Source organism: Haliotis asinina, chromosome 10, assembly GCF_037392515.1.
Source record: "Haliotis asinina isolate JCU_RB_2024 chromosome 10, JCU_Hal_asi_v2, whole genome shotgun sequence".
NCBI classification, from domain to species: Eukaryota; Metazoa; Mollusca; class Gastropoda; order Lepetellida; family Haliotidae; genus Haliotis; species Haliotis asinina.
In genome coordinates, this window is record NC_090289.1 from 33,138,095 (window position 1) to 33,162,624 (window position 24,530).

The 24,530-nt window shown below is 38.1% G+C and overlaps 1 protein-coding gene across 4 annotated transcripts; it reads right to left on the reverse strand.

Annotated features, from left to right (window-relative positions):
- Window positions 1–199: 199 nt before the first annotated feature.
- Window positions 200–23,760, reverse strand: LOC137298398 (uridine phosphorylase 1-like). 4 transcript variants are annotated; one of them, XR_010957744.1, is made up of 10 exons: window positions 23,592–23,760; window positions 10,658–10,763; window positions 9,368–9,485; window positions 8,235–8,396; window positions 7,459–7,573; window positions 5,813–5,883; window positions 5,284–5,422; window positions 4,468–4,614; window positions 893–3,905; window positions 200–790 (listed from the first exon to the last, which is right to left on the reverse strand). XR_010957744.1 is itself a non-coding variant. In XM_067830657.1 (9 exons), exons 2-9 carry the CDS (start codon window positions 10,732–10,734, stop codon window positions 3,766–3,768), a joined length of 969 nt encoding a protein of 322 aa, XP_067686758.1. In that variant the 5' UTR covers window positions 10,735–10,763; window positions 23,592–23,740; the 3' UTR covers window positions 200–3,765. The 4 variants fall into 4 exon arrangements, 2 of the variants coding, with proteins under 2 accessions (XP_067686758.1, XP_067686757.1); XR_010957743.1 differs by lacking the exon at window positions 23,592–23,760 and adding an exon at window positions 18,920–19,298; XM_067830657.1 differs by having other exon boundaries at window positions 200–3,905; window positions 23,592–23,740.
- Window positions 23,761–24,530: the final 770 nt, after the last annotated feature.

Genomic DNA, 24,530 nt, shown 5'->3' on the forward strand with positions numbered 1-24,530 from the left:
ACTCACTGCTGTGCAAAGTTGTCCTTCTTGTGAATGTCAGGATTTTCAGGACAGCAGTTAAAAAAAAACATTCATCCATATTAAATTCTTGATCTGTTGATCATTCACATAGCATCCAGGACTGAAACCTCATGTCAAACTGACATACCTCTACATGTAATATGACATCACTGTCCAAAGCAACATAAATCCTGAAGAATTTTTAATTATTATCCACTTTATTTGAATGTTACCATTAATAGTATTATAAGCATAACATAGTGCAAGATTTCCATTGTGGAACAGGCAACACAAATCTCAGGCAGATCTAATAGAAAACAACAGTTTTATTACTTTATTGCTGAATATAACAGTAACAAGGAACAATACATTATGCAAGATCACAGAGAAGCAGTATGTGGATGGCTTATCACTCATTGTAACACCTGGTAGTTTCATCCGCATCAAGGTCAAGACATCTGTGATTGTGGTCCATTAATGCATATATGTAGGTGTTTATGACTGCATATCCTGTCCTGTGTAAGGTTTTGATTGCTTATTGTTAACAGTCACTCAGCCTAACAGCACCTTGGAAACAACCCTGGCTAGCTAGATATCTGACAAATGGTCTAAATTAACAGTTAGCCAGGCCAGTGTTCTAGTCAAAACTTTTGAAAACATGTTCTGGTAATATTGTTTTGATTGTCTGGTCTGGTTAAATCCATTTTGAGCTGGTAACATTTTGAAGCTACCAGCCCTTATGTCTGGCTGGGTATGGGCTAATTTCATAAACTGTCAACTGGTAGATTTTGTGTCAGAGTGATTCTTTCACCCCGGGTACAATGACTATCCCCCCAATATGATTGAGAAACGCAGCATATACAAGCCTGTGAATTACAGCTGAGTTTGTCATGAAACATAGCCAAGCCTTTCAACGTACACTGCAGTTTCTAAATGCTTGCCAGCTATTGTGATCATCCATTTAACATTTGAACATTTTAACAAGCATTAAAGATCAACGACATGTTCTACATATTAATGTACTCAGTGGCAACGTGATTGACCTTAGTTTTGTGCAGCACTCAGCAATATTTCAGCTATATGGCAACGGACTGTAAATAATCAAGTTTGGACCAGACAATCCAGTGATCAATAGCATGAGCATCAATCAATGCAATTAAGATACAATGATATGTCAACCAAGGCAGCGAGTCTGACCACTCAATGCCATTAGTTGCCTCTTACGATAAGCATGGGTTAAAGAGGATCAATTCTAACTTGGATCATACTGAAACTGCAACTTAACTGACAACAAAACTCTCTCATCTGATTTTGTGAAATTTATGTTGATGATGAAAAATATAGACATGTGTCCATATGTGATTATGATTCAGAGCTGAGCAAAGCATAACATTTGTAAAACCAAGATACAGAATGGTATTTCTGATCCAAATGTTATACACAATCCTGGACAAGGAAGGGTAAATGACCTTATTGGCCCTCTAAAAATGGAAAAACTGTTTTCATATCTCTCAATGTCAGGATGTTAAGATCTGATTGGTTATTGTGATCTACAAACCTATGAAGCCCCCAAAACTATATAAATGGTGGAATCCGATTGTCAATTCGAAGTAAAAAGAAGGGAGGTAACTCATAAAAGCCCTCAGTGGCACTACTATCACAGTTGTGGAAACTTGACCCATAAAGTCAGTTCACAACCTTATCTCTGTAAGATGAATCCAGCCCGGACACAGCACTATACCTACAGCACAACAAACTAGAATCACCATCTTGTGTCCAGGTTCTGGAGCAAATGACTAGAGTTTGTGTTTTTCAACTAAACATTTAAAAATGCAAGAATGGCAAACATTCCCTGAATAGTTGACGAATCACATACATACATACGTTTGTACATACATACATATGGACTTGAAGGCAAAAAGATACATTAGAATCTGTCCTTTACAAAGAAATAGTGCTGCGACGATTCAGTTTGATTCATCAAGAATCGAATCTGACATCTTTGTTTTGATTTTCAATAACCATTATCACTATTTAAATTTGGTGTTTGAATAACTATTTAAATTATTTCCACACAGCCGTGATTGGTTGATTCCGGGTTAATTGTCCAATGAGAAATCACCTAACTGACGATGGAATTTCACTCTAAAAAATATGACTCTGAGAGTGAATGAAATCTGATGTTTTTTGACTTGTATTAAGAATTGAATGGAAAATGGTCAAATTGAGGGTCCAATAATATAAACCTAAAGTGTGCTTCTCACTAAATATTAGGTCATCTCTTGTTTTCCCAGAATAACCACATTTGAGGTTTTTGTTTTGGTGGGACAGGTTTTACTTTTCGTTTGTAAGACCACTTCCCAGGGTTTACTTTTCCGAACTTTATATGATCATCAACATTCAAATGATACAACAGTGTTTGAAATCAACTGAAAAATACTGTTTGAGATTAAAGTCACAATACAAAGGTTTTCCAAAGCGGGATTGGAACGGAAATTCTCTCATTCGACGAAGGGGGAGGGGTTAAATTATCTACATATAGTTACTGTTAAGACTAACAGCTAGTCTCTGAAATGAACGTTCATAGTGAAAAAAAATAATAAAATGAAATGTAGCCCTAAGACTTCCTTCATTTTATGGAAATCTAGACTTGCCACATTTTCTAAACTTGTGTGGGCTTTCTTGGATATATATACTTCAGGGTCTGTACGACAGACTAAGTTACTGTCATTAAATTGATTTTACGCATGCTTCAGTTATAGTTATGTAGCTTCATTATATAATCATCTACATTGCAAATTATCCATCACTGACAGTATATATGAGAAAACACTTCTCCTTCATTTTGGTAGACAATGTAAAACCATGAGGGTCGAGAAATCCCTTTCCCCTGCGGTTTAACATTGTCTACCAAAACCTCGGAGGCGTGTTTTCTCCTGTACTTGAAAATCAAATCGAATCGAGGTCTGAGTCAAATGTAGCAGCTCAACTAAGAAAGTGTAATCCCAAATACATCATTTGTTACATATATTTAACAGTACATCCAGTATACAGCTCTGCTTATGCACTGGGCAATGTAAGATATAATGAATGCACTAGAAGTTAGGCAAGAAATCTGGAAATACTGGAATTGTCTAATAATAGCTGCTTTTGCAGAAATATTAAAAGCTTTCATAACAAATAACGATGTCTCACCAACTGATGACATGTTAATGGACTGCATTCATGATTTACCTGAGGTTTTAAAGAAAGTTACTTTAGGCTATATAAAAAACAGGCACATTTTCTTCAAAAGTGTCGAAGGCAGGACTTTTTCATAAATTTGTTATAGAAAAAGTGAAGGAGAAACACATTTTTATTTTTTTCTCTTAGAAATACAGCTTTAGCACATGTTAATGAGTTGCAGATTCAGTTACACTCATTCTTACAGACGCTCATTCTTATAGTGGACAAATTGATGATTGGGATGCGACCAAGTCATAATACTTTTTTAAATGGCAATAAAAAATTGTTACGTGCCCGAGAAACATTTCACATTCTTTATTTAGCCATATGTTGTATGTCAACCATTTTTATGCAAGACAAGCAAGAATTCCTCCTGGCCCTGTTCCACAAAGCGAATGTAGCCCTGTCACTGTTCTATGCATGAAGATGACTTCGGGCTAGGAATGCTTTTTGGATTGGGGCCCTTATCTGAAAAGTATGTATTCCTCTTCCATAAGAAGTGTGTCATCTAACACCATCTTGGTGTAGAACAGTAACTCATCACTCGATACCCAGTTTCTTCTTGATGAATCTGGCTACAACCAGTTGGGGCCGGTTGTGCCATTCTTCCATAATACTGTGGGGTGTAGTAATTTGGTCTCCATGAAGACGGTCTAACAGCGTCACACATATCACAGCACCTGGAATGTCACATCATACAGGTGAGCCAGTGAACCACAGGCAAACTGTATCAAAAATAGGGTAGCACAACAATGAGAAAATTACCAGTCTTTCTATATGTGACCAAAGCAAGCAAATATCACAACTGTCAAAGGGTTGAGCTTTCAGATTTCCAAGTTGATACTTATTAATTAATACAATATATTTAATTCAACATTTTAATAGCAACTCATGACATCAAATCGTTCTTCACCTCCATTACCCCTTCCAGCTTCATATCCTCACTCAGTAAATTGCACTTGTCAAACTGTCAGTTCATGTGTACAACAAATTTCATCCAGAAATGTTAAATAGTTCTTGACAATAAGCACTTCCTCCATATTCAAGTCCAAACTATCCATATGAAAACATACAAAAAGGAAGACTAAAATCCTAAATAAAAAAATCCCCAATAAACTGATAGGTAAGACATGAACTATCAAGAAATATTCGACAGTTTTGGAGTTCTGCTGTGGAAATGGAAATTGATAGACATGCTAGTCACTATCTCCCCATGTTTCAACGTGATAATACATAGTTCACCTCGGATGTTCGCCCTGTGGCAGTAGGCAGCAAAGCAGAGTGACTCCATCTCTATATTGCGGATACCCTTGTCATGGATGCGTCGGAGGAACGCCATCTTGTCTGCCTGCGTGTAGTCACAGAAAGCTCCGTCAAGGCGAGCTTGACCTGTGAAGGAAGGCGCTAGAGTTGCTCAAGATGAGAACATTTACATTGTGGATATCTCAGCATGCTGAACCAATGATATCTGCATACAATTTTAGTGTCTAGAACTTTGGTGAGTAAGTTGGTTTTACACCACTTTTAGCAATATTCCAGCATGGGGAGTCACCAGAAATGGGTTTCACACATTGTACCCTAGTGGGGAATTGAACCTGTGTCTTTGGCATGAAGAGCATATGCTGTAGACACTTGGCTACACATCTTGGGATTAGGTAGCATCAAGGTGTCATAAAGGGTATTGAACACAGTTATAGTTCATGATTAACTCATGTGAATTCGCAGGTTTGTATATACATATTTCAATCTGAGATTTGAACAACTGGGTGGGAACGCCACTGAGAGCCAATTACTTGGAAGTGGACTTTCAAAACGTTGACAGACACATGACTGAAACTGTGAAAATATCAACCACTTGTCAGGTCCATACGTGACTGTGTGCAGACTGTGACCATCCAACAACCATGGAAATAAAGTGGTAACTCATCACCTTTGACTCTGTATAACTCGTGATGTCCATCACTGGATTGTCTGGCCCAGATCCAATTCTGTACTTTGCTGATTGATACATTTAACAACACCCAAACAATCTGAACACATATCATCAGGCAGCCTTACCTTCGTAGAAGTCATGGGTACACATGGTTTTTCCCATGATGGTCTGGAAATGGTCGTCTGGTGAGGCCATTGCCAGAAGTTCTTGACACAATTCCTTATCCAGAAAGGAAGGAAGTTGCACCATCATGCCCATGATTGCCTGCAAGGTCAAGGCCAGATTTTGTCGATGTTGATGCTTTTCCATTCTTGTCGTCTATGACTTAGTTAAACATCATTGCATAGCAATCGGAGGCTACATGTCATATCACAAGCTCTGGTAAGCAGCCTAGAGTTACCTCCCCTGATACTACGGCAGTAAAGCTACAGTGGTCAAGAAGCTTTGTCATCTGTCTCCCCACTTACTGCATGACTCTATGTACATACTTTGAGCTACCTGATGTTAGCTCTCTAACAATTAGAGTAATTAGACCCAGTAAGTGCAAAAGCCTCCAATAAGCACAGGGTGTGGAACTTTCTTGAAAAAAATAAGCACCCTGGCACTTATTAGAGGAAATATGGTACATCACACCTTTCCACTTGAGATACTCACCACCTCCATGTATGGCCTAAGGATACCATCTACCGCCTCACTGGTGATCACAACAGACCCAGGGTCTAGTCCTGTGAACAAAACACAACTGCTTTAGAAAAAACAGTAACGATGCATCAAACTATCGATGAATAGCAACAGTGGAGTCTCTGAGAGCAATTAATCAATGATAGAACCGAAAAACTATCAGTGCATCAATAGTATATGTGATTATTGATAGTTTCGTAACTGCTTTCCGTTGATAAACGTGCAGCACAAAATACAGGGTGTTTGGGTGCAGATTTGTAGCTTCACTGAGTTTATGTTTTACCTGTTTACTTAATCTCAGTTCCAAATTTCTTGTCAGTTTGTAAAAGAGAGTGAAACTACTTCAACTTGTTTTTATTTAAATTAGACTTTACATTTAATGAGACGAGAGAAAAACAATTGCAATAGTGGCTCGCAATAGGCTACCGCTATCACAAAAGTTGTTTCCCCTCAATAGTCACCTAGGTATAAGTGCATTGATGTTTTTAGTGCCCTAGTCAACAATATTCATTTATACCACATCCAACTGTGAAATACAAAGACACACAAACCATAGACTGAAAACATGAGCACAGTCTCATGCATGCACTGTGTCACACCAACAGTCAAACACACAGGTCCTGACAACATGATACTAATTAAATCAAATTAAATCAAACCTGAGGACATGGGGTCAAAGAACCAAGCTAGGAATCTGACCAGAGAAGATTCCAGTCAGAAGTGGTCCTCTGCAACCACTATACCATTCCAATAGTAGGGAATATTGGATTTACAAGACTAATGCGAAAATGTAAATGTTGAAGCCAAGGAGGAACTGGATGATGAAGAGAAATTAAAGGATAATGTGACAATTTATTCCATTCCTTTGGAAAACCCTGTTGTAAATCTGTATGGATATATATATATATATATATACATATGGCATTACTTTTTCTCATATGCATTAGCATGGGCTAGCGGTATGCTAGTAAAATGAAATATCCCCTACTTTTTTTAATGGTATATGTTGTAAGAAGCCAATAAAAGTATCTGGTATTCAGCCTCACTGATGTGGTTACTGTCTTAAAATCCCAGTTGCTTTGATCAGTGATTACAATGTAAATAGCTAGATTGTGTGATCAACACTCAACAATCCACTCTGCTGTCACATAGCAAGAGTATTTAAGTCCATCTTTATCTAAGTTAGTCAGTTCGGGTGTATGTACAATTAAACGAGCGATCAAGCCCGTAATTGTCTGATTTGAACTGAGTTGGTGTGAGTGAGTATGGTTTTATGCTGCTTTTAACAATATTCCAGCAATATCACGGCGGGGGACACAAGAAATGGGCTTCACACATTGTGTCCAAGTGGGAAATTGAACCTGCGTCTTTGGTGTGATGTGCAAACGCTTTAATCACTGGGCTACTCCACTGAGTAGGAAAGTCAATAACAAAGATTGCAACATTACCGATAACAACTTCTAGTTTTTAGAAAGGAGTGATTTTACATCATTATTAAGCTAGACATCATTACACATATTACTGTAAGACAGTAATGGCTACTACAGCAGTGTGAGCTTCAGATACCTGGGTAGACCCTACAATCCTCTAAGTGGAAAACTTAAGGGTATTATACTGACCAAGTCCTCCACTGGTGCCGATCCGGAACAGCGTAACTCCGGAACACTCTGCATGTTGCAGCAGCTTCAGAATCTCATGCAGGATGATGGACAGCGATGGAATGCCCATACCATGCTGCCATGGCAACAAAAGGGTAAATATTTCACAAATGTATGACATATCCCACAGTTGCTGTGGGTAGATATAAACTTAAATTCTGACTTAGTTTAAATTCTACAAAACTTAAAAATACTGATTTTTGAGTAAAAGGCATCAGTGTTTTCAACATGTATTGCCTATCATACGAACCTATTCAGTTTTTTTTATCTTTTGTCATTGACACGTACAGTAAGTCTTGTAAATACACAATGCCATTTAGAAAGTGGTCAAATGTAATACATGCTATATTTGGAATTACACTTACTTTTCAGATGGGTACACAAACTACATGGTCTAGACTTACACTTTTGTTGAAGCTGTGGTGGCTAGATTACATGCCTGACTCTGAGAGTTAGGCGATTACATGCCTGACTCTGAGAGTTAGACGATTACATGCCTGACTCTGAGAGTTAAGCGATTACATGCCTTACTCTGAGAGTGTGGGTTCAAAGCCTACACAAGGCTTAACCCAACAAAAGAACCAGAGTGTGTATTTAACTGAGAGAATGTTATCCCAGACATAACGTGTGTTACATTTGACCGCTTCCTAAATGGCATTGTGTATTCATAGTTGTATCTTGTCTTACACAACACCCCTGACATGTTGTATACAACACAGGCTGGCATATATACTCACACTAACAGACAACACAGGTCCTGTCTTGTAGATGACATATCTGTCGGATCCGTTGGCGATGTTGTACAGTGTCATCCCTGCAGGTTCTTTGATATGAAGCTGCTCTTTCATAAACTCTGCAAACTTCAACATTCTGGTTGGGGAGCCTCCAAAGCACACAAACTAAAAAAAACCACCCAAAACAAGAGATCAAAGTGAATAGTCAATCGAAATGAATAAAAAACTTTTTACGAGATCAATGGAACACAGATCCTTACCATTTCTCTGTAACTATTACTGGATATTTACAATCCACAAACACAGCTATGAGACATGTATATCTCCACAAACCAAGCAAATCTGAACTAGTGCAGTATGCTTAAAATCTTTGAATGACATTTACAAGTGATACGTACATAAATTCTGAAATTATAGATGCTGACATCTGTGTTATGAGGAACAGAGTACATTCGTACTCCTTCATCATGTGAGATGCCAACTTCTTTATTAGGAGGAACCTAATACTTTGAAGCATACCATATTTTCTCTAATAAACAACTCAGCACTTACTTTCTCCACAGAGTTCAAGACCTGGCGCTTTTACACTTACTGGGTCTGATTGATTTGATTTAAACATATTTTATTCATTAAGAAAAGGATTGGGCACAAGTTATCCAACTTAGAAAAGCCCTCTCCCGATAATTACAAATTTACCTTACAACATACGCAAAAGACAGACTGAGGATAAGACATGTACAAGAGATGGTAACTGAGAAAGCGTTTTGTTTGAGAGATATAGATATGTACACATTTGAAAACATTCTGATTTTCAGTAATTGAGAGACCTACATTGCCATGTAAGATGAGATTACTATCAATCATTGTTACTGGGTCTAATTACCACAAGTGTTAGTGAGCTGCTTTATCCCAGGTACTTATTAGAGACCTGGCAATAACTGGACACCTGGTGCTTTATAGAGGAATATGGTGCTCTTGATGAAGGAGTATCTACATACTTCAAAACAATATGATGAAGGAGTAAGACTATACTCCGAAACATTGCCTTCCTCATAATATATATGGCTTGACATAACTTGACATGAATAAAGTTTCCCCCTTATCATATGTTCAGTTTGTAAAACCTGTGAACTGACCTTGACATCATTGAACATCTCCTTCAGGTCATGTGTTTTGTTGCCGAGGGCGATGTGGTAGAGATAGTCTTCCTCCATGGTGGCAATATGAGGATTCTGGATCTTTATTGGCCCTTCCCTGACGAAACAAGCACATAATGAAGGAAACACAAGTGAATTGTTTTTACAGCAATACTGGCCTAGCTTGAGTGCGTGAGTGAGTATGATTTTACACCGATTTTAGCAGTATTCCAACAATATCATGACGGGGCACCAGAACTGCCCATGTGGGAAATGAAACCCAGGCCTTTAGCGTGATGAGCAAATGCTTTACCCACTAGACTACCCCTCCGCAGCTCATCAACCAACATGACTGACATGAATACACACAGAAGAGTTAACAAAATTAGGCAGATGACTGATAAATGACTGATGACTTACCCACAGTCTGGCTGGGTAATTCAATACCATAATGGTTAAGTGGTAAAATGCTTTAACTACCAACTGCCCTATGACACTTGTACAGATGTGAGATTGTGCTGTCTGTCTGATTTCGAAAATGAAGCTAAAACAAACTGATGTTCTAAAAAAGATTGACAAAACTGTGTTTTGGCAGTGCTGTACACATGCGCTATGTTTATTGTTCAGAGTCTAAGTTGTGAATTAATTAATCAAATCATAACTTCATCGAAAAATGTGTTCTATTTTCATACTGATATGAATGGAATTTCGTTTCCACAGTGCCGATAGTAGTTTTAACCAAGGGAGGTTACTCTGCTATGTTAACATGTTCTCACTTGAACTTGACTCTGTCGCAGACTCAGATTTGAAATGTCATTCCTGCTCAATATAAAGATTTTTCGTTTGTTTTTTGAAAGGTAGGTAGGGAGCAAATTACTATGCGCGACAGTTTGCGCTCTGTTGTTGTTATTATGTTGTTTTTATGAGGGGCGATTTGATCATTAATAGTGCAAATCACGCATCCTAGAATAGACAATGCATTGGTACGATGTATGATGGCCAATTCTGGTGTCCCCCGCCATGATATTGAGGGAAATATTGCTCTCTTATTCACATACGCTGCACCCATAAAGTGGCAGCTTAGAACATCTTCACTAGCCCATGCTTATCGCAACAGGTGACAAATCAGGTGGTCAGCCATGTTTGCTGCATGTCATAATATCCATTTTTCTCTATATGCATAGATTCATGCTCATAAAGACGATCATTGGATTGTTTGATCCAGACTTGATTATTTACAAACCACGATTATATGGCAATAATACTTCAAAGTTAAACAACAAAACTCACTGTGGGTGGTAGTCCTCTTCTCTTGCAGAGTCAAGGTTGTTAAAACTACGAGTTGGACTGCTACCAGATATATCCATCCTTGCCAGCTGCAGTTGTACCTAGATATCTATAACACATGACATGAATATGATGAATGTAATAATATCAATGGGTAATAACTATCAAAACCACCACAGCATATTCATGACTGTTCATCCATACAAGACCTTCATCGCATGGCTTCAAAACATCAGCATTGATCAGAATGAAGTAGTGTTGGAAATTGGTTAAAACCTCATGATTGGTGACTGGTTCATCACAATCAGTCATCAAAAATAATTGGTTAGTGTTATTTATCAAATTTTCCTGTTTGGAAATACACAAAAAATACAGAAAAATATGTATCAGGGTGATGTTTTTGCCAACTGCACAAAATGCATTGGCAAATTTCACATCCTTGAAGGATGACTGGTAGGTTAAGAATAAATATCCTGGAGTCTTTAACATGAATTCAAACATGACTTAGAACCAGCTCATAGTGCTTATGAAATGTAAATTTAATGGCTTTGACCACTGGCCTAGCCCAACAGTGACAAATATTGAGAATGCACACAAATGATAAAAAATTGGTTATGAGAAAACATTATCAACTGCCTGGTCATTTTGTCACTGCAACCATTCTTTGATAATTTCAATTAATCGGACCATCAATAGCATGCATCAACAGAACTGCAATCAACTCCATAAAAGGTTTTTCTTATTACAAGTTTGTTTTTCTTGAGATACACATGGTGAGAACTTCAAAAATATCAACTAGCAGACAGGTTGGTATGCAATGGTGGTCAACTCCATAAAAACTGAACATTTTCCTTATTAAAACTTTGTTTTTCTTGAAATACACATGGTCAGAACTTTAAAATATCAACTAGCAGACATTTTGGTATGCAATGGTGGCATGTAAAATTACTAGGTTTGGGAATAAAAACAAGATTGTTACTACCCTTGACTAAATGACAAGATGCAGTGTTGAACAATGCCACAGTTAGACAAATTAATTATTGTGTCCTAAGTTTTATTTCGGAAAAATGTGAAAAACATGAAAAACACTTTTAGTTTTTCATACACTGAAGCTCCATCATCATGAATTTCAACTGAGAAAAATAGTCTGCTCATCATTATCATATTGCAAAAAGAGTAATGAAAGTACATTTTAATGTTGGTATCGAGGTAAATTACTCAACACCCACACTCAGTGGCCATGACCTAATTTGGGCTCATACATTTTTAAGCAGCATGACTTTATTTCAAAACAAATACGAAATCTGAAATAAACTTTCACTTCAGTTTTAGGTTAGTACTTGAATGTATAGATCATTGTGATTGTGCAAACCAGTCTTGAACTAAACCAGGTTTTTATGTTGCAGTCCATCAAATGTGTATTTGTGCTATGATTTATTACAAGGTGGTTGATCATTTACAACTGTCGAAACCATATTGTGGATAAATGTCACTTCAAAACCAGCAGCAGTTTGACGTGCCTTGTAATGACCCTCACTCTAAGTATCAGTAAACCTTGTAGCTAAACTGGCATATTATTGCTGGGTCATCATCACTGATCACTGATTGTTTCCTGAACAACAATTTACCTACTGATACTCAGTTTGTGCTGAAGATCTGTTCATCCAATTCCTGGAAGCATATTTCAGGGATCTGGATTTGCTGGCACCATACAGCACTTACTAAGTCACTATTCACATTTCACACCCATATTTATTTCTTTAGGTAATACATCTACGTATATTCAGTAATTCAGGCTACCTATGAAGGTTCAGGTTAGAACTGAACCCGTGAAGGTCACGGGATAAAACAGGCCTTCAGCAACCCATGCTTGCCATAAATGGCGACTATGCTTGTCGCAAGAGGTGACTAATGGAATCAGGTGGTCAGGCTCGCTGACTTGGTTGACTCATGTCATCGGTTCCCAATTGCGCAGATCGATGCTCATGTTGGTGATGACTGGATTGTCTGGTCCAGACTCGATTATTTACAGACCGCCGCCATATAGCTGGAATATAGCTGAGCTCACCATAAAACTAAACTCACTCACTCACTCACTCAGGTTAGAGTTGAACTTCAGTAACCCATGATTGTCATAACAGGTGACCCATGGCATCAGATGGTCAGGCTCACTGACTTGATTGATACATGGTTCCCAAATGGGCAGATCGAGGCTCATGCTATTGATCACTGGATTGTCTGGTCCATACTTGATTGTTTACAGACTGCTGTCATATAGCTGGAATATTGCTGAATGTGAGTGTGGCATAAACAAAACTCATTCACTCTTGCTCCACAATGACATATGTCAACCAAATCAGTGAGTCTGACCACCCGATCAGGTCAGTCACCTTTTACAACAAGCATGGTTAGTGAAGATCAATTCTAACCCAGATCTTCCAGGGTCAGAAGCTCTTGACATTTACCTGAACCAAGAAGAGACTCAATAGTCTTACATGGACTAACAGCTGTATGTAAACAAATATGGTTCTGGTGACATCTGAGTTCAAGTCATTGACCATGAGATCATGTTGTGGCTATAACTTTATCAACTTATCAACTAGGTCACCAGATGATGCAATCTCACAAACAATACTTTTACGCATAACAGTGAAGAGGTGAACTAGAAACAGCCCATGCTGATCTTAAAAGGTTATTATCAAATCAAGAGCTCAGGCATGTTGACTTGGTCAATGCATGTCATCATATCCAAATTGTGTAGATCAATGCTTTTGCTAATCATTAGATTGTCTGGTCAAGATATGATTCCCTTCAGACTATTGTCATTTGGTTGTAGTAGTGCTAAACGTAGCGTTAAACAACAAACAATGCATACTGAAAAACCTTGTCAACCATCAATAGACCAACAATGTTGTTACATATTTGGAATAAGTAAACAACATAATTACCATATTTCATGTAACAAATACTGTAACCATTTGGCTTCAAAGTAACTATGCTGTTTGTAGGGTTCAAAATAATCGAAGCTATTATCGATTTGAACATTTTAAAAAATCAAGTCATTGCTTAACTTAAAAGTCCTAATTGGGGACACCATTATCTTAGATATATTCGATCTGTTTCAGGTACCTATAAAATACTAGTCTTGTGATAGTGAGGGAGTTTGGTTTTATACCCCTTTTTTAACAGTCCTGCAATACCACAGTGGGAGACACCAGAAATGGGCTTCACACATTGTACCCGTGTGGGGAATTGAACTCGATTCTTTGACCTGACTAGCAAACATTTTAACCACTAGGCTACAGCCCATCTTGTAAGAACAGCTGTATTTAAGTAGTGTATTTTTATTGAGCATAACGCACACTTTTTCACAAATGCTGTGTAAGTAAGGTGCACATGATATATATACAATAATGAAATTTGATATTTATAATCAAAAAGCATGACCATCAGAAATCCCATGTCAACAAATCCAAAATAACATATACAATTTAATCATCCAATGTCATTTTCTGGTTATAAAAAGTATTCATTGTATATCTGGACTTACATTTAGAAGTATTCTACAGACACAATATTCACTGAGCGCTACCTGTGGTGATCTGTTGACCTGGTAACTTACATTGATAACCTAATTCAATGACTTCTCATTGAAAAACAAGAATATCAGATCAGGATTAGACACAGTAGGATGTTTGCCATACTATGCTGCAATAGAGAGATGGTTTTCTAGTAGGGCATACAGTATTTATTAATATGTTCTGATCTTCCCTTTAGGAGTTTGCCAACATGAAGAATAGTTTGGATCTATTGTTGAACCAATTAATGTCACTGTAATATGGCTGGAAACTTATGGCTTGTAATTTAATTGTTTTGCACTCATCACAATTACAGGGATATGATGGTGGTTTGTGAATATGCGGGTCTGGTCCAGAAAATCAAGTGATGGACATCATAAGCATCAATCTATGCAAACTTGGACTTTTGACATTCCACCTACCGAGCCAGCAAGTTTGACCACTCAATCCCATTATGCCTGGATTGCTATTCTTATTTTTATTATTATGCAAGCATACTTTTCCTGCAACCTGATTGGTCTAGAGGCAGCCATGTGACCATCGACAGAAAAGCACACTGACTCCAACTCAGGTTTGACTAAAACTCATATTGACTTGAGTTACTATGACAAATGCAGTGATGTCAAGCTACGACTTCATCATTCTGTTGTTTGCATATCACAGTATTGCTGACATAACGTTGTTTATGAAACTGATATTACTTTTCTTGACTAAATGGACATGATTTGTTTTTTTCATCCATCAGTCTGTGTAGTCATCACAGTCACTGCTCTAAACCAGTTCCTCATTATTTTGTTTCAAGCTAGAGTACAGAGCACCAGATAAGCTGCATATATATATATAACACTATAGAAAAGCTGAAATATGCCAGTGTAGGACAAAAACACAAAATATTTACATTATGTCAAAATAACAACGTGCATTTACCCAAAGTATATTAACCCAACAGCAAACAGAATTGTCACCAAGTTTCATTCTAAAAGTTCATTTCATAATAGATAATGCCATATAAAACGTTGGAAATCAAGACATTTGACATCTTATCAATTAGTATAAATACCCACTTGAAATTGGAAATACCCACTTAGTATCAAAAGTATGTGTATGACACTCACATGGCCTAAACCTTACCTGGAGCTCTGAGACTATGTTCTTTGAGCAGACAAATATTTATATGCACCAAATGCAACAGATATTAATGCATTCTGCAGTTTTGGGTTGTATCAGTGCTGGTTCTAAAAGCTTATACCAAGCTGTGCTGGGTCCAGTGCTCAAGATAACATTTAGCTCATGTGAGTATGGTACTCACTGTGTTTTCTTGGAGTGGGTATTATGAATTTTGGGTGGGTATTACATTTTCCATATTTCATTTTTCTGTCACTGCTTTCTCATGTGTGGGTATTCCAGTGATTTTACTCACTTAAGTACATATCACTGATTAAGTTTACTAAGCAGGTATGCACTGTGCCTTATGTCATACCTAGTCACTTCAAACCTAAATATAATCATGATTTCATGAGAAAAATCACTCATCTTATACTGACTGTACAACACTAGTCCTATACTAACAGTACAACACTATTCTCATACTAACAGTACAACACTAGTCCTATACTCACAGTACAACACTAGTCCTATACTAACAGTACAACACTAGTCCTATACTGACAGTACAACACTAGTCCTATACTCACAGTACAACACTAGTCCTACACTCACAGTACAACACTAGTCCTATACTGACAGTACAACACTAGTCCTACACTAACAGTACAACACTAGTCCTATACTCACAGTACAACACTAGTCCTACACTAACAGTACAATACTAGCCCTACACTAACAGTACAATACTAGTCCTACACTAACAGTACAATACTAGTCCTACACTAACAGTACAACACTAGTCCTATACTCACAGTACAACACTAGTCCTACACTAACAGTACAACACTAGTCCTATACTGACAGTACAACACTAGTCCTATACTGACAGTACAACACTAGTCCTACACTAACAGTACAACACTAGTCCTACACTAACAGTACAGCACTAGTCCTACACTAACAGTACAATACTAGTTCTACACTAACAGTACAACACTAGTCCTATACTGACAGTACAACACTAGTCCTACACTAACAGTACAACACTAGTCCTACACTAACAGTACAACACTAGTCCTATACTCACAGTACAACACTAGTCCTATACTCACAGTACAACACTAGTCCTATACTGACAGTACAACACTAGTCCTATACTAACAGTACAACACTAGTCCTACACTAACAGTACAACGCTAGTCCTATACTGACAGTACAACACTAGTCCTATACTAACAGTACAACACTAGTCCTACACTAACAGTACAACACTAGTCCTACACTAACAGTACAACACTAGTCCTACACTAACAGTACAACTTGATAGCAACTGATGTCTTTTTCATTACGCAAGCAATTTTTAAAACTTATTTTGTATGCAAATGTTTTAGATGTTTTGTGTATCTAACATTTTAAATGCATAATTGGATATTTTCTAAGAATATTTGACCTGGATACCTAGCTTATCTGGGTCACTGTGGGTCAGTGGCTGGCTGGAAACTTTGTATCATCTGTCTACTCTGTCTAAGAGATGAAATATTATCAGTTAAAATAACACGAGCATAAATCATTACCAATTTATGACATATTCACAATATTAGTGCAGTTGATTCAGGTCCAGGAATTTAATAGCCATTCTGAATGTGCATTTGGTGCAAATCAAGCAGACATTATTCAATATCATTGAGAAATGATACGTCAATTATCCCCTGACCTAAATGGGCTAAACTGAATCACAGGTAGATGTAACAAATTCTCAGACATACATGTAGTTGTGTAAGAGTAACACAACGCATATGGCTCAATATGAAAAGGGAAGAGAATTCTAACTATTAATCTTGTTTCCATGGAAATCTACTTTCCTGTCTGTCTCTCTGACATTTTATTAACTATATACTGTGACACTCCTATACCTGCTGCATGTACAACTAAACTCACTCACTCACTCACTCACTCACTCACTCACTCACTCACTCCAGCATTCAAGTTCTTAGTAAACTTTCAAAACACTTATGACAGACATGTAAGCTGTATTTAAATTTGATACACCATATGTACTCATGTTATTTCAGGTTAGTAACTGACTTGCCTGGCATGTGTTTATGACAGGTGACAACGATGTCGCAAAATGTTCACTAACTGATAATGACTCATAAACACGTACAAGTGACACAGTTTGTTTATCATTTAGGAAATGTTATTGGTGTATGTTCTTGCTCTAGAAACAATAACATAAATTAAGCATGTTAACTTGAGCCAAAGGTAACTTGAGAAAATTAACAGGCACAGTAACGTATCATTTTTATGCGCTGCATATTTATTAGGTTGGTTGGTTGTTGTTTAATGCTGCACTCAGCAACATTCCAGATATATGGCAGTCATCTGTCGGTAATCGAGTCTGGACCAGACAATCCTGTGATCAACAGCATGAGCATCGATCAACACTACTGGAATACAATGATGTGTGTGTCAAGTCAGCGAGCCTGTTCACCCAGTAATATCACTATTATCATTGTGACAATATTGTCATAAACAAAATTTAAATTATGACGAAAAAAGATTAAACATAAATTTGTGAGGAAGAGTAGAACTTAATTTTGGAGAATTGTATGAAAATAATATGGTCAGTTTAAGAGCTAAACAAACCAATAGTGATTTGAAATCTGAAGCTTTAAACCAGATATTAGATTCCTCTTTATTATTTTGGAACCAAGTGATTCAGCATAAATCCAATTTGAAAAAATACATGTTTTAGATTTGCTTGCAAAAGAACACACAGGATGGACTGATGATGTATTGTTTGAAAGTACTTCAACATAAACTATTCAACTCATTTGGGAGATTCATTGATTGATCAACACCCATTAAAACGCAAGGTTTAAAGAAAGATTTCACATCGCTATAGCAATATTCTAGCAATATCAAGGTCGGGGGACATCACAAATTGGTTCACCTAATCTATCCTTGTGGTGAATCAAACCTTACAGCATGATAAACAACACTTTAATCACTTAAAGTGGGTGTGTATTCACGTGTGAGTGATTTTAGAAAATATAGACAGACATGGGTATGAGTGCATTTATGTATAAGTATTTATATGCAAAAATATGAATGAACCAAAGGCTCATATCTTCATAATATTTGTGTAAATGTTGTAAATATGACAAGACTGAGAGACATCTATCTATCCCTCTATATATTAATGTCATCTGCACCCTATCATATGACATCCATGAATAATCTGTGCATTGACAACCTGACTGCAACATATTATGTGCATACTATTCCTTAAATCTTCACACCACCACAAACTGAGCAATACATAATGACTTTCTCTACTGACTAACAATGAATAAAACAATAAAACCACCACAAACTGAGCAATACATAATGACTTTCTCTACCGATTAACAATGAATAAAACAATAAAACCACCACAAACTGAGCAATACATAATGACTTTCTCTACCGACTAACAATGAATAAAACAATAAAAACTAAGTTGCAAGCGAGGTACGCCTTACAAGCAACCTAAAAATAGAATTTCAATTTTTTTCAATTTTTGAAAGGCTACACTTACCTTCAAAATGATCTTGAACAAACAAACAAAGTACTGCAATACTTCCACGCTGGGACGCTGTGGTCAGCAGACTGAAACGTGCGCCACTGAGTGCGTAATTAGTGCAACTGCGTACCCGGGAATCCGTTTGAGAAGACCGTTTACTACAATACGCACGTACGTTTTTCAGAAACCGACAGGTGCGTGTTCGACAGAGCTAGAACAGTACTGTGTAACCATGTCAACGCATTATCTTCGTGTGACAGTGAGACATCTGATGAATGCTGCAGAAATAACCCACGACTAATATCAGTATGAATGTTACTGCTATTTATCTAATATTCCTCGCCGCTGTCCGTTTCCTCATTCAAGGGCGAATTGACTGCAAGGTCACAGCCTTCAACTTTGACACTTAACTCAGGAACTGAGTGGACAACAATGTGCATGTTTCGACACAAATCAATACTATCTACCGTAACTCCGCGAATCGACGAGATCTTTTTAAAGACAGACCTCTTTCTGTCATATAAGGTGAACATTATTTCATTTGTATGAACGGGGAACGTGATATTTACAAAATAATTAAATGACAACTGGTAGCCCAGACCACTTCGATCGTACCTCGTACGTATACCCTGATGACAAGTGAAAGTAGTCACGGCTCCAAAGACCAAAGCTATGAGTACATTGTTCCTACACACGTAGAATTTGTGATTATACGTTCTCAGTATTTAGAAGTGCAGTTATTATGGTATATAATTTGCATGCCGGGGTAAATTCCCAAACTCCAGGAGTACGGCTCGAGCACTTAAAATTTCTGCATAAAGAATAGTCTGAGTTCCAGTAGTAAGTAATTAGCAAATAAAACTAACTCCCGATTGAAGTGAGTGAGTATGTTTTTACGCCGGCATATTCCAGCAATATACGGCGGGGAACACCATAAATGGACATCACGTACTACATCCATGTGGGAAATCGAACCCGGATCTTCAGCGTGACGAGCGGGCGCTTTAACCACTGAGCTACCCCACCGTCCCTCCTTCACACTGAAAACAAAAACGGCACACACACTCACTCAGAAAGTACTTAAATCCAGCAAACCCATGCATATTACGGCTATTTTCAGCCTGGCTTAAATGTTCATTTTTTATCTTGCTTTTTCGCATTTTTTGACAAAATATAATACGAACATGAAAGAGTATCGAGCGAGCCTTATTCAGGTAGCATTACTGTATTTACGGTACGAAAATACACTCGGATGATAATCATTTCATCTGAGAATGTCATACTAATTTTCTGCCGCTGAGCCAGTTATATAACATGCTGAATTTCTCTGCTGCAGCTGTGATAGTTATATAGTTAATGTGCATTCACTGTCAACACATTTTTTAATCAGCGATCAACCAGACACACGCTTTATTTTTATATCACGTACAAATTATAATTAGGAGCAGGATATTTTCATAAATTATTGTGTACCATTCGTGTGATGTGTGATCACGCACCTGAATGTATTATGGACCAGTGGCCTTTTTACAGATTAAACATGTCTGTCTGTATGTATGTCTGTCAAAATATGCTGTTTGAATTAATATTCGGCAACCGCGTTGCGTTTTCTGACTCGTTTGATACATGGCATCACATACAATGTATATGAAAAAATCGATTCTCATGATGCCTATCACTTGCATGTCCTGTCCGGAGGACGGTGGGGTAGCCTAGTGGTTAAAGTGTTCGCTCGTTACGCCAAAGACCCGCGTTCTGTTCCCTACTTGGGTGCAATGTGTGAAGCCCAGTTCTGGTGTTCCCCGCCGTGCTGAAATATTTCTACAGGTGACTTAAAAATCAACTCGCGCAAATCACTGATTCGTTCGGGCAAGTGAGTGTGTAGCGTTTTACATATCACGTCACTCTTTAATACAATTTTAATATGCAAGATTTTCATTATGAGGAAAATGTAACTAGTCACGCTTTTGTTGTAAACTGTAAGCTACAGGCCATTACACGACAAATTGCACAGATGACGTTTGACATCCCCAAGTGAATCAGTAATCAAACTATTGGTCGGTCTAAGCACCTACAATAACCAACGCTTTATATCATTACATATATTTGCATATTTTCCACTTGATAATCAAAACTACCATGGCAACAATATGTAACATGACGTTAATTCATGCAGTCTAAGCATCGATCTCGTGGATAGCGTGATATCACGTGACTTCAGACTAGTGCATGTTGAACCGTCATGTAGTCTTTGGTAGCCATTTTTTATTATGGATAGAATACATATGGTCACAGAATGACTTAATCGTGCATTGCGTGGAAATGTGAGGAACTAGTGATATATGGCTTATGGCTGGCTATTCAGGTATATATTACGCATTAATGACATGAGCTATAGTTTTTCTTTCTAACGGGGTGAAACTTCTAACAATATATCTCCCCAAAACATAGAGACACCGGGACAGAGTTTGTAGATCTGATCATTGGCGCTGGGCGACAATGGGGTGATGCTCAATGGTGGCACGGACAGTGTAACTTGAGTCAGGGCCCCGTATCTATCGTCGATGTCACGATGAGTCAAGATAGGACCTCTAGCATGTTTTCAGACAGCAAAGACCCAACCAAGTCTGTCTCAGTCCCGAAACAACTCTATTTGTTTGTTTACCGCCATATTCCAGCTATACGGCGGTGGTCTCTATAATCGACTCATGGTCGGACATTTCAGCGATGAACGTCATGAACACTGATCTACGCAAACGGGATACGATGACCTATGGGTCCACCAAGTTAGCAAGCCTGACCACCCAGTTGCGATAGTCGTCTCTTGGGACAAGCGGCATGGATTCCCGAAGACCACGTCCAGTCCCGATCTTCACAAGTTGATCAACATTAATTTCGCATCCGCTGAACTCTTTTTGTAATGCTAATGTCCTCAAAGAAGCAGGTGTAGATTTTCTCAGCTTCAGGAATCTCCCCCATCAATGGGACTCCTTTTCAGTTTAAAATGGAGTATTCTATCAAAATTATGTATATATTCCGAGACTAAGCTTTACTCTAGTATACGAAGTCCGTAGATGACGGTCGAGCTGTCACAAGAGTTTCTGGTCCTGGCTTCATTCTTCACCACCTTTTGGAATATTACCGAGCCAGAAATAGTGTTTGTCCGCACCCAGTCTTCAGTCGTGCGGGATGCGACAGTACATGAACACACGAATGAGTGAGTTAAGAGTTTAAGCCACATGGGCAATTTCAGCCATAAAGGTATGATAAATACATATAATTAATATTATTAGGAGAGCAGTATTTCTAGTTTACCTCATATACGTTCAAACTAGATCCAAGAAAACTGATGGCAAGAGATCACTAGCAACGGAAGTCAGATCACCATACAACGGACCGTGCAAGGGTCCTTAACTGAATTTATACCATCCCTTCAACTGCTAGGGATTGTAAGTAATCTTGGTCATGTATCTACATACTACAAACATCAAAACGATGATGGATAAGAATATTCCGATATGGAAGTGAGCTTACATACCGTATCGAGGGGAGTACACGTAACCTATATCAACTCTGTTTATCTGTGGATGGTGATGTTCAATACGCGCTACGGACACACCGCTTGGCAAGGCAAGGTGGTGACTGTCTTCTCTGGAACAGTCTAAGGGGGACACGAGCAGTTTGTTCTGGGGAAACAAAATGGCGATCAACCTTGTGCTAAGGGAAATTAAATGCGAGACGGTTTAGTTCTAGCGGGGGCGTAGCTACAATTATAAAAACAAGTATTGTCACTTAAATGGCATAATCCCCCGCTGCATATTATCAAATCTAACTTTAAGAGTGATGAAACTGACGGTCGTAATTTGAGATGAAGTCAAATGTCAACGAAAAACTTGACCAGTCAGTCGATCTTCATATCTTCCTTTGTAGGTGTTAAAACTCGCAAATATTGTCAAGATTCGCTTTGACCTTGACATGAATGTCTTCGTGTAGTCAATATGCAAAAGTAGTAATAAAGAAACTGCTAATTGAGAAACATTCAATGAACTGTTCTTGATATATCTCGCTGACAATGTTTACATGCAGTTTAACATGCTGAAATCTTCAAAGAGTCGCCATGACCTTGAAAATTATGTGAAGGTCGTCAAAATCAACGGGGCCCTGCACTTTCCCCAAACAAAGTATGGTGTTGAATATGAAAAAAAATTCCAGTGGACGGTTCTTCAGATATCCTACTGACAAACACCTGAACACTCTGAAATCGTCACAGGGTAGACATGACCTTGAAAATGAAACGAAGGTTACCAAAATCAACTGGGGTCTGCACCTTCCATATAGATAAAGCTTGGTGTTGAATGTGAAGAAAATCCCCAAAATGGTTCTTGAGATATCACGCTGACAAGGGTATTACGTTAAAGACCCCTTTAATTGTCACCGAAACAGACTTGAACCTTTCTTACACTGTCATGAACCTTGGCACCAAATATGAAGAATCTAGTTCTTAAGCTATTCCAATTCGTACGGACGGAGCCCAATACTACACCCCACGCTTTGCGCAACAAGGGGATAAAAAGCCCGGGCTTACATGTAGTTTTGTTTTTGTGAAAGTTGGGCAAGCCATCAATAATATCTAAATATAAAACTTGCAACCTATCGGGCTTGAAAGGAGAAATGACTTGCTACTCGCCTGTCTTGCTGTCCTGTAACCCTCGTAAATGACGCGAAATGACGTTCAAACTGACGAGCTGATTTCTATCAATACCATTCCTAAATTTTTAAACCAACGTCTGCGTTGGCAAACAGTCCACTCGGAGCTCACCAAAAGACTACTAGGCTGCTGATTTTGCTTGGGTCCTACATGAGAAAAGGATCAAGTCTCCAGTCCGATCGTGTTACGTTTGCGGACATCTGTTCCAAAATCAGCATGCTCTTGACTGCATGCTTAAGAATATTGACTATACATGTAGGAGGCACACATATCTGCCTCCAGCCGTCATATACATCATCACTACGACTCTCTTAAGCCTATGTTGAAGAATGGGAGTTACATTGCAGCGCTAAGATCGCTTTGTGCAAGTTAGCCCTGGCATGTCGTCATTGTGCGCTATTGGAACAGTAACCTCCATATACAATCCTGTTTAGAACTGGTCTTCAGTAAACCAGCCATATTGTAAAAAGTGTCTTATCTTAACAAGCAAAACCCAAACGTTTCAGAGGCAGAGAGATGAGTGATGGCCACGATTAGGCCATGTTAACTGTCATCAGATGGTCTGTTTCATCCAAGCCATACACCCCACGATGTCACCAAACGGAGGATAAATATAGTAAACTGGATTTAGCATTATATTGATCTCACACTTATCCTCCACTTTCCATCATCTTGACTGCAGATAACAGTTAAGTGAGATTTTCTGGACTAGCACAAACAGCCACACACATCCTTCTCTATAACTTGACCATGAACATGACTTGAAACCCATTTCTCATCGCAAACTGTAGCTTCTTCACTCTATACACTGAGAAGATTCTTGACATGAGGTAATGCTAATTCTGAACAGCAGTGTGACCTGTATTTGTGACCTTACCCACTAAATATAACATGTACCGTCTCCCTCCGAGTTAGCAT